The sequence below is a fragment of the Hetaerina americana genome, unplaced genomic scaffold, assembly GCF_022747635.1.
Source record: "Hetaerina americana unplaced genomic scaffold, ioHetAmer1.1.p SCAF_14, whole genome shotgun sequence".
Taxonomy (NCBI): Eukaryota; Metazoa; Arthropoda; class Insecta; order Odonata; family Calopterygidae; genus Hetaerina; species Hetaerina americana.
This window is the reverse complement of record NW_027286514.1, coordinates 9083597-9094783: the sequence shown is the minus strand read 5'-3', so window position 1 is coordinate 9094783 and position 11187 is coordinate 9083597. Positions and strand designations below refer to the sequence as shown.

Sequence of the window (11187 nt, the reverse complement as noted above, 5' to 3'; positions counted from 1 at the left end):
GACGGGTAGCGTGAGTCAATTCATTCAATTATTTGTCAGTGAAGGCCCCAAGATGTCACTGTTGTCAATAGGCGTCTGTAACTGACACAGCATAAGACACAATAGATGGCTTAGATTACCGAGAAACGCATGTTTTTTTTCTGTTATTACTGTGTAATTAGCTTTGGTATTATACGTAAATAATGACTGAAAGTTCTAGTACGCCCTGTGAGAATGAGTTAAATGAAATACGAAGGTTGTTATGGGGACCATACGTGAAAGACGAAGTTTTTAAAAGATGGGCCCAAGGTATTTAGTTATCAAAGTCTATGTGTTAACTAAATGTAGTTAGCTCCAGTTCACATTAAGATCTTCACGGCGTTTAATTTATAATTGTTTAATCCTTGGAAGTGATCAAGTGTCGTTTTGTCTCAGTTTTCTGTGGTATTCATTCATTTCTATTTCGTTATCAAGGTTTCCAATTTAGCGAAGATGAACCAACGGCCCTGGTTCAGTGGGAAGGAGGACCTTGTGCTGTTATTGCACCTGTTCAAGCGTTTATTCTTAAAATACTTTTATCGGGTAACATAGGAAACAAATGGAGGCAGGTAAGTTGAGATGAGTTACGAAGTGTCACATTAAGAGATAATTCTGTTAATTAACAAGTTTGCGTTCTCGTTGAAAAAGAAAACAATATTGGTTTTTATACGCATGTGTCTGTGAACTTAATATGTGTTGGAACCCCGATGATGAATAAACATAAGGAAATATATTGGCTACTTAGCACTACTTGGTAAATATTTTTGTTTTAGGTGGGGACTGAAGAGAGTCATAGACTATTAATTAAGGCATTATGTGAAATTCTTAGTCAAGCACAATCACGACCCCCTTCCAGAGGATTTTCTTTAGTTCATGTACCCGCAGAGCAAGCATCGGAAGTATCTGAGGTACCGCGGCTTAATGGTGGTGAAGAAGCTGAGAGAAACCTGGACATGGAGGGAGCTGAGGGTACTGCCTCACAGTCTGAAATGCCCTCATCAGATATTATTAATAAAGTCATCGAAGAGACCGGCCCTAAAAGACAGAAACTAGAGCATCAGCATTTCCATTCGCAGCTCAGGTTGATTATATGCTTTTATCGTATTATATGCTTTATTGTCTTTAAGAAGGGCTGATATTATAGCTTTATTTCTTCAGGAATTTTATCTAAATGTATCTAAATCTAAATTCTTTTATTATTCAAATATTGATCGTAAGCATAATTATTTTGGGATATTATCTTCTTATTACAATTTAAACATTTTCAATATATTGTTATCTACTGTGAACTTAATTTTGATTGTGCTTTCAGGGTGGCAACTATGAATACAATAGATGAAGTGGAAGATTTTTTTCGGGAAAGGATAGACATGTTGCAAGAAACATTTGGCGTTCTGCTACTATTGTATTCAGTTCTTATGACTAAGGTATTTGCAGCTTTTTGTAAACGATAGTACTAGTATCATAACCTACATTTATAGTTACTATATTACATAAAGTATTTGTATAATGTAGTCTATTGCATTATGTTTTAGTAGAATTTGGTACTGGCATGCATAGTAATTCTTTAGGATGACCCTCTGCTATAGGCTCATTCTAAAGAATCACTAATGCTATTGGTGAGTCGTGAATCATTACAGTGAGAATAGGAGATGGTCTTGAGCCAGTCCCTTTAACTTGAAATTGTAACATATTCATTATAAATTATTTCTTCAAGTCTTAATTTTGATAATAGGACCACTATTGTAAACAAGGCTGTGAGCAAATGACTTTGATAAAATTGGTACCTACTTTTCAATTTCAATCCAGTGTTATTAAAATTAATAATTCCACTTGCCTCCTCAATGTTATGGTTGAAGAATTTTTAAAGTAAATATGTCATGTCCTACCAAGCATTTCTTGAACTTTCTTCTCTTTTACTCTCTTTAAGCTCTGCTCTCTATTAAGTGAAGAATGGTGTTATTTCAGACGCTTGTCTTAAGATTTCTGTGATATAATGCTACCAAGAATGAGCTGCAGTCATTCACTGTTGAAATGTAGACTACAGTATTTTTGCGCTTTGATATCTTATTTAGTAATCGAGTGAGGCCATGGACCGCATGTACATTTTAGCCCTTCATTCACTCATGGTCCACTTTATTTTTCCATATTTATGATTCGCTCTTACTCCAAACCAATACTAGGTACCAACTTCACAGTGCTAAGCAATGAATAATTTTCTCAACATCAGTAAATGGCTCTGTTTGCCATTAATTTTCATAATAACTTTGTCCCCTTTCTTCCTTAATAAAGTTACATATAAGTGTAACTTATGATTGTAATTTCAAATAAACTTATGAAAAATATTTGGTTTTTTGGTTATGCAGAAAATGTATTTAAGTAAACTTGGACTGTTGTATAAATGAGCTATGAACCAAATACAAGAAACATTATCGCTAACTGTAGTCTTTGGGTAGGGTATAGGTACTGCCTAAAAGTAGCAAAGCCTTCACTATGGGGAATCAAAGCGTACAAGGAGGTTATATCTATTGTCGCCATTATTACATTACTTTGCAGAGGGAATGGGAGACTGTGCAGTCTCTGTAATAAGTGAAATTTGTTGCAGATGAAGGAAGAAAGTGTGGAGACAAGAGATTTAAGATGGAAATCAATATAAGAAGAAATCCATCTTCTGGGTGATATGATGTTTGAAATGATAGATTGACCTGGATTTTTATATTTGTGTATTTTGCAAAGGAGGTAGAAGTGAGAAGTACATGGGTTTAGGGAGAAAGAATGGCAATATAAGCTTTAGTTAGCCCTTCCTTGGGTATATGGGTTTGTGGAAGAGGAGTTTAAAAATGAAGTTTCATGAAGCTGACAGAGTGCCTCTGAGAAATGGTGATACTGCGATCAGAATTTAGTTATTGAATTGCCATTAGTTCTGGGAAGATTTTTCTCTTGAGAAGAGGCTCTCTGGATCAAGGTGGAGAGTTAAGTGCCTCCACTTTAAGGGATGGTGGTGACTTTGGCCATTCAGTTGGAGGTGCAAGCGTCTTGGTTTTTGATACACCACTTGCTTTAAGCACCCAATTTACCTTGTGGTGGATGAGTATATCAAGGTTTAGCTGGAAGTAGCTGTCCTTTTCCATCATGAATTAGATATTCATGTGTTCCAGAAACTTATGAGGTATATCTTCTCCATAAGGCCAGATAATTAACACGATGTCCACATATCAAATTGAGCAAGTTTCAAGGAGGCTTGAGGCACTAATTTCTCCATAGAGTTTTCTGTGTAAAATTTGGTAATAACTAGTAAAAATATTCAAATGAATTGCATAAAAACAAAATGGTTGTTAATGCTGTCTAATTTGTTAAATACTTGCCCTCATAACAGTACCTCCACGAAATCAAGAACAGAATATATAACATCCCCCATAAATAAACAGAGAAAACATGTAAAACTAGTGAAAGACCACAGTTAATTTCATTGTAAAAGTGATAAAAAATAATAATGTAAAGAATTTGTGATCTTTCAAAAGATATTTCATCATAAGAAAAACTTTTTATTTTATACAATAATATATACATTTTTGGCCAAGTCTCCTCATGGCTCAATTCCTTTATATTTGAATTAGTGAATTAAATGAGCCTTTTGTGGAGAATTCATACTTCCTCCCATATCTCATGCTCTTGTTTATTTTTAATTTAGGGCATACCTGTATATAATGTGTAATTGCACAGTATTTTATTTATTTGTGCATGAGAAAATAATTCTATAGAAATTTGTCAAAATAATCAGTATGTGAAATGTTGCAGTGGAAAAATATTTATTCAGATGTTGTTGTCCTAATGTCCGTAGAGGTAGTTGTTGTAAACCTCTTTATTTATTATCCTGGTATGCTATTTTTCCTTATTTGCAGACAATTATTATGCTATTGTTAGTATTATTTATTTTCTCAATGATTATTTCAGGGTTGTGATTTAGTTAAAGGAGAAATGTCTGATGGAAGTGAAGCATTAATTGATGGCACTTATGGCTATGGGAGTCAGAGTTTAATTAACTTAATGCTCACAGGGCGAGCTGTTGGACATGTTTGGGACCATGACCAAGATGTAGGAGGATTGAGTAAGTCTTTTGTACCAGTTATTTTCTCTCTTCTCTGGAGTAGTGGCGTGGCTGTGAGTGAAGGGTGTTGTATTCTTCAGCCCAGGGATATCAAAGTTATTAGAACCATTACCAATAAGGTGCCAACTTGCAGTTTAATCAAAAAACAAATCTTATGTTCAGTAGAGCCTAAAATAATTTTAAATTCCAAGATCAATTTGAATTAATAAAACTTTTTAATTATGAAGAAGAGGGTGCCTGCTGGTGAGACCAGACAATCCTGTTATAACTTGATTGGACTTATAGTTTAGAAAATTGTGAGGAAAATGAGCATATCTTCAAAGCCTTAAACATTATTGAAAGAGTACAGTGAAGTGATTGAATAAGAAAGGTTCAAGGGCATTTAATTCAGCGCAAGATCCATAAACCAAACCATTGTGTTCTTTACTTACCCTATGGTGATATTCTTTTTCATTTGCTATTTGTGAATGTCTCTCATGGAATACATCTGTTGATTATGTGAAATTATACAACTATATAGGTGTACCCCTAATTATTGAGTGAATTTCAATGACATGATAGCATAATTAGAGATTTCTATTTGTGTGTAGACATAATCAAATATTAAAACTATGCATCTTTTGTGAAGTGAGATTTCACTAAATAGAAGAAACTAGCAGATATTTTCCCTTAACTTTTTATTGCTGTATTTTCCACCTCTACATTCAACAAAGATACGCTTCTTCATGTCATCACTGCATATTCAATGTAACTTGTAGATATGATACCTGGAAGCATGGTTGTATCACATTCATCACTGATTTCTTTCAATCCTGAAATTGTGTTTGCTTTAAAGTATATTATTATTTCCCCTTTCTATTATTTCTCAGACTACTCTCTGAATTGTTGATTCCAAAATCTTTCCATACCACAGAATTCCCGCCTTAATTTCTCTAAAATCATAAACGCAGTTACGGCAGTGTATTGTACTACATTTGGCTAAAATATTCAAAGTTTTCTTTTTGTAGACTTTTAGGAAAGGTAGAAGCCTGTAGTTATTGAGATATATTCAATAACAAGCCGACCAAATGTTTTCTGCAATATCAGAAAAATAGTCGAAAGTTGTGAGAATCAATTAATCAAGAAATGCCAAAATTTTAACTGCTGTGGTGGTACCCTTTTTTTGTTCGATTTATAATCCCACTGCCATTTTCGGAGCGCTCTCACCCATGCTGTATAGATGTAGACTCCGTTTCCACGTTATTAGGAAAGAAGGGTAACAAGACTGGTAATCCCCACAAAAATTAGAAATCATTTGGGTATTCTACTCACAAATACTTCAAGTTGAATTTCATGGGACCAGAGCCTAAATTGCTGCATGTTATAAATGAAGTGAATAAGAGAATTGACATAGCCAAGTGACTAAGCCTACCCCCATGCTCTCAGAATTCAATTATCACCAATAAAGCAGGTGGCATAATACAGTAAAGCATATGCAGGAGAAATTGATCAAAATGGCTGCGGCTATTGCTATTGTGAGCACCATTCCTACCTGTTTGAAAGGCTTCTGAAGATTTTGGAGAGTTAAAAAAAAACGAAGGATATGTATGAATCAGATGGAACATCAATTTGAAATTTTAAGGAGGAAAAGTCTCTCTTTATCTTGGTACAGGGGGTAAATGCTGCAGTTATGCTAATTGGCACAAACGGAAATGGTTCAGATAAATGGGTACCCATCACTACTGGGAAATCTGTGATACCAATGTGGCAAGAACAGATATGTGACCTGTTGTGCCAACCTTGAATTATGTTGGAGGTTTTCCAAACCTGTGTGTTATATTAATCTCTTGGAACTTTTTACAGGGCTTAGGGGTATTGATAGCCAAAGTGAAATAGGTTTCCTTGCTTTACTTGAACATCTGCGGTATTGTGAAGTAGGCTCCTTCTTTAAGAATCCTAAGAACCCAGTTTGGGTCATGGGCAGTGATACACATTTAACAGGTCAGTGAAATCATTTACTTACTTTTTCTCAATTCATTATTGCATTTATAGAACATAGTGCAGAAATAGTATTTTGCTCAACTTCAATATATTTTCAAATCCATTCTTTGATTGCCTTTCTTTTTTGAATGCATTAACTACAGAAAGTGGACATATATTTAAGTATCTTCTAAATTAAAAGTCAGTTATTCTGATGAATACTCAGTCATCATCATCTTATTTGTTTCCTCAGTGTTGTTCTCTCAAGAAAGGAAGCTTGTTAGTCCCGAGACACCTAGTGAAACAGCAAGACGTGTTTTTAAAAGCTTTGACCCTGAAGGAAACAATTTCATTTCATCAGTTTTACTTCAAGATGTCCTTACTGCCCTCGATCTAGTTTCTGAACCTGAATAGTAAGTATTTGTGAATGGCACTTTTACTTTGGAAAGTTGAGTTGACTGGCCACCCTGTAACACATACTTGTCTAAATTGCTAAGTATGCATAGTCATTGTTTTGCTTGAAATTACCTGGGAGCTATTATGATCCTTTTTTGTGAGAAATCTGAAAAATTTTATATAATAGGATTATTTTAAATTTAAATATATCTTTTTACCCTTGGATACTTAATTGCAAAAATGTAAATTGTCAGAGAGCAAGGGCACTTCAGGATAGTGGGAAAGTACTCCATGGCACTAAATGTATGAAATCCAAGGATAGTCCGAAATTCACTTATTTCAAGCTGCCTTATTTCCCATAGAGTCTGGATTGGAAAGGGTTGGCTGTAAATGCTTTTCATGTGTAATAAATGGATCACTTGGAAAATGCATTAAAAATATAATCCCAAATAATATATTTAAAATAGATAATGAATGCGATTTTATGTAGCTTTATGAACAAAATTGGTTATGCTGTTTAACTCTGCATATTTCCTTTTCAGTGTGGATATTATGAGGAAAAAGCTTGATTCAGAAAACCTGGGTATTATTCTCTTGACATCTTTTATGGAAGAATTTTTCCCAGAAGAAAAGAGATCAATGCCTGATGTCTTTACACTTTACCATTACAATGGTTTGGCTAGATCCTCTCCTAGTGGGAAGGTAGTTCTTTAATACTGCAATAATATTTTTGTGTGTAACAGGATTTACTCCATAATTCAGTAATCTAATGGGCATTGGTCCCAATTTTTATTTTCCAAATCATTTGAGGGCAAAATTTTATAAGAGTGGAACCTCCTGCTTAAAACTGCTTGCTAAGATCACTGCTTTTACAGTGCTATCATTGTGAGGGTTCAAAGTGCTACACTGTATTTAATTTATCATGCCCCTAATTTTTGCAATGTATGTATTATTGTGGCATTCAATTTACAATAATTTTTCCTAAATTTTAATTATTGTTGTCCAAACAAATTTATTTTCCTAATTGAGGTTACTTTCATCTGATGACTCCCATGATAATTATTTTCATTTTGTACATTGTTATAGTATCTTGATTATAGCACAGTTGCATGATTACCTCTAAGTGTAAAATAGCATACTGAAAAATTAACTGTAATATTCCCACTTGCATTCGTGTGATTGTTATTATTGCGTATTAGAAATAGGTGCTCCCATTCTTCTAACTTGCTTCAATTTTTCTCCAATAGGTTGAATACTGGGAGGGAAATGCAGTGCTCTTGGAATGTGATGTAAATTGTATTTTGGAAAGTAACTCCATGCTTACCTGTTTGCAGACCAAGTGGCCTAGTATAGAAGTGCAATGGAACGGTGGTCTAACACCCTCACTTAACTAGCACTATTATTCTTAGGGCTATACCTCAAAACTTTATTCCACGACTCTCATCTTCCACTGAGCTTCTCACTCTTCAGCCCAGTAAGTGATTGGTTTCTCTTATACCAGTTGGAAAATGTTGACTATGATTTACTTCAAAGTAAAGAACATTGTTTATTATGTGCATGAATTTTGGTAATTGAATTCAGTTTTATTTATGCATTATAGCTCCCTGTGTGAACATTATTTAAAAATAATGTAAATAATTACCAAAATTTTTAATGTATATTTTGACCTCATAATAGTATGTCATAATGGTGTTTGCTTATGAAAAAGGAATTTTGATTAAAGTTGTGCCCGAGGTCATATAAAAAGCTTGCTGTGAGTTCTCATTTTAATGTTGATACAACCAACGTACATTATAAGTTAGAATAAAATATTAAGATAGAGCAAAGTAGTACCTAACAAATAATCATATTCAAAAGAATAATGGGGGTTTATCCTTAATTACCCCATAATCCTTCAAGCATGTTTAACATAATATTCTGTTGTCACGAAATACCTAGTTTGCTGCCCCAAAAAACCTGTGTACCTACTTTAAAAAACTTGAAAGAGTATTTATTTGATGAGGTCTGTTTTATGAAAACTGGTAAGTGCAAGTTTTCATGAAGTACTGTTTTATTTTTCTCATTAAAATATGAAAGAAATGAGTTATTAGCATGGGAAAAATAATCACTGCTTTCTAACTAGAATAAGAGAGCTGCCCTTCCAGTGAATGTCTTTGATTACTGGTTGTATGAAGCGAAGGAACTCGTTGTATCCTACTAAGCTACTTATGCTGGGAATCTTTTAGCTAATCAGGGTATCAATTAGGCATTTTAAGTTTTACCAAATGGAGCAGGATACTACCCATTTATAGATCCCATGTTCATGAATATGTTAAGGTATATTACAAAAGTTTAGTTACTTCAGGATATTACAGACCAAAAATCCCACTTTAGGATTTTGGCATTTTTATTGCCCACTCACTCAAAATCTTATGAAAGACAGTGACATTAGTTAGTATTTGTCTGGTGACAGTAGTTTGTATTTACAAAGAGGATAGCTATAATTTTTAAAAATTGATTAAACCACTAATAAAAGGAACCTGCCTTGCAGTAATATGAGCTTTCTTTCTTTCACTAAAATCTCAGGGCCATGACAAGCTGTGCTGTTCTGATCCTGATGGCTGTGTTCAAAGCAAGAATAGGGCTGTGGAAAGTTGGGAGAAAGATGGGTTTTAGGGACTCTGTTTCTTTTTCAAGAAACAATTTCTTCAATCATATGAATGCCACATTCTTATTTTCAGTTGTACCGCTTTATCAAGTGTAGCCTATAATCAACATACTTCCCTCATGTGTACATAAACAATTATAGCGCAGTGACTGATGTCATGTTGCTGATTTGAGGAGGCCACACAATACAATTTTAATCTGTGTATGTATATATATATATATATATTGAACATATAATATGTTCAGTGAAGAACTTATGTCTCTGTTAGTCATTGTGCGATTTGTGTTGCAGTTGTTGAATGTGGAGAAATTTGTTGCAGACAATCAACTAGGCTGGCAAAGGCGCAACTATAAAAGCTTAATTTCTCCAATTAAACATTTCAAAATGTTTTCAGTACAACCATTCATAGAAGTTAATAATACAAAAACTACTCCAATGCAAATATTAGCATGCATATGCATAAATAATTTTTAATAAAAGCAAGTTAACTTCTTGATAAACATTTGTTCCATATATTCATGGCACATACAATCAAGTTACTGACTGGTTATCTATTTGTTCATCTTGCATTCATAAAGAATAGTTATTATTTTAAATTTCTGTATCATAGTTTTATTTCCATATACTTAAAAAAAACTGGTTCAGAATACTGATATAGTAATTACAATATGTTATAAGTCTCTGTAGGAAATCATGTTTGGTATTAAATTATGTAATTTCAAATTTGCCAAAAGCGGGTGGAAACAAAATGGAAATTGATTTTTTTATTAAGTCCATTGTGCAGTGCTGGCACAAGCTCTTAGGTATGATGCAGAGTTGAAAGTAATTTTCAAAATTTATAGGGCTGGTTCACATTTTAATAGTGTTGATGATATATTCCAATTTGACGGCAGATTCTTGGTTATTTGTATTCGGGTGTTTTGTATACACGAGTCACAATTTACATAAGGCAAATCTTTAAGGGTAATCATTTAAGCTCTATGCATAAAAGGTGTTTCTTTCATCAAATATAGAATATCAGTCCTAATGTACTCCTTCCAAAATTTAAACAAAATCTGAGATGTTTCTCTGAAAGCATTATTAGATTGCTCTGTATTGATTCTTATTCTTTCAATAGTGTCAAACTATTAATATATATTCTTAAATTATGAAAACTCAAATGGATTCACTTAATATGCATTAACTTTTTTGCTCTGAAATGAGTAGCCTGTACTATTTATATGCACTGGGATTAAGACCATTGTTTTACCATCATCAGTATTGTTTTGTCAGTGTGCAAGGCCTTGTTTACCACAAAAGCATATCCCTGCAAAAAATTAAAATGGAATGTTTTTGGATTGTAGTGCTGTCGTTATGATCCTCAATTCCAACAGATATTGCATATGAAAGGAACTTGCGCTTCTGTATATATGCCATGGCATCAGTGGCATGCTTTTGCTGGTATTAATTGAATCCAGAAATTTCACCTGTATTGAAATTAGTTATAAGGTTATCTCTGTTCACATTAATCCTGATGTAATGTTATTTTTTTGTTTCATTGACCAAAAGAAATGAGTCATTTATATTACAATGTTCAAGCAAATCAGAATTAATTTGTACTAAAATATAGAACTGGAATATAAACAAAAATTGTAATTTTCAGTTTAAGGGGATATTGGATTCAGGCCAACTTTTATGCTAAATACGGTAGTGTAAACACATTTTAATTGAGAAGAGGGTTGCAATTTCTTTGAAAATGTCAGATATGCATTCCTTTCGGCTACATTCATAAAAAAAATCATAAACGTTAGTCATTATTCACAGTTTATAAAGCGAGGAATAACAGCAAAATAAATGTAGCACACTGAGCCACACTATGAGTATATGGATTAACATTCATATTAAACATCAAAATATAATCTCATATCACAATTCCTTTACATAAGAATTTAGAAAATATAACAATTACCATACATAACAACTGTGCCTCCAGAAAAAGGTTTACCCTGAACAAGGAAGCACACACATACAAACTTTTCGGCCTGTTATCCAAAAAAGTGAACAAAAAATCAAATTGTAA

The 11187-nt window shown here is 33.4% G+C and overlaps 1 protein-coding gene across 1 annotated transcript; it reads left to right on the top strand.

Moving 5' to 3' along the window:
- The first annotated feature begins 36 nt into the window (after positions 1–36).
- LOC139686322 (ubiquitin carboxyl-terminal hydrolase MINDY-3 homolog) lies at positions 37–10780 on the top strand. Its single transcript, XM_071583478.1, has 10 exons — positions 37–288; positions 454–587; positions 792–1099; positions 1331–1445; positions 3973–4126; positions 5969–6106; positions 6339–6498; positions 7024–7183; positions 7729–7955; positions 9047–10780. Exons 1-9 carry the CDS (start codon positions 183–185, stop codon positions 7873–7875), a joined length of 1422 nt encoding a protein of 473 aa, XP_071439579.1. The 5' UTR covers positions 37–182; the 3' UTR covers positions 7876–7955; positions 9047–10780.
- The last annotated feature ends 407 nt before the right edge of the window (positions 10781–11187 follow it).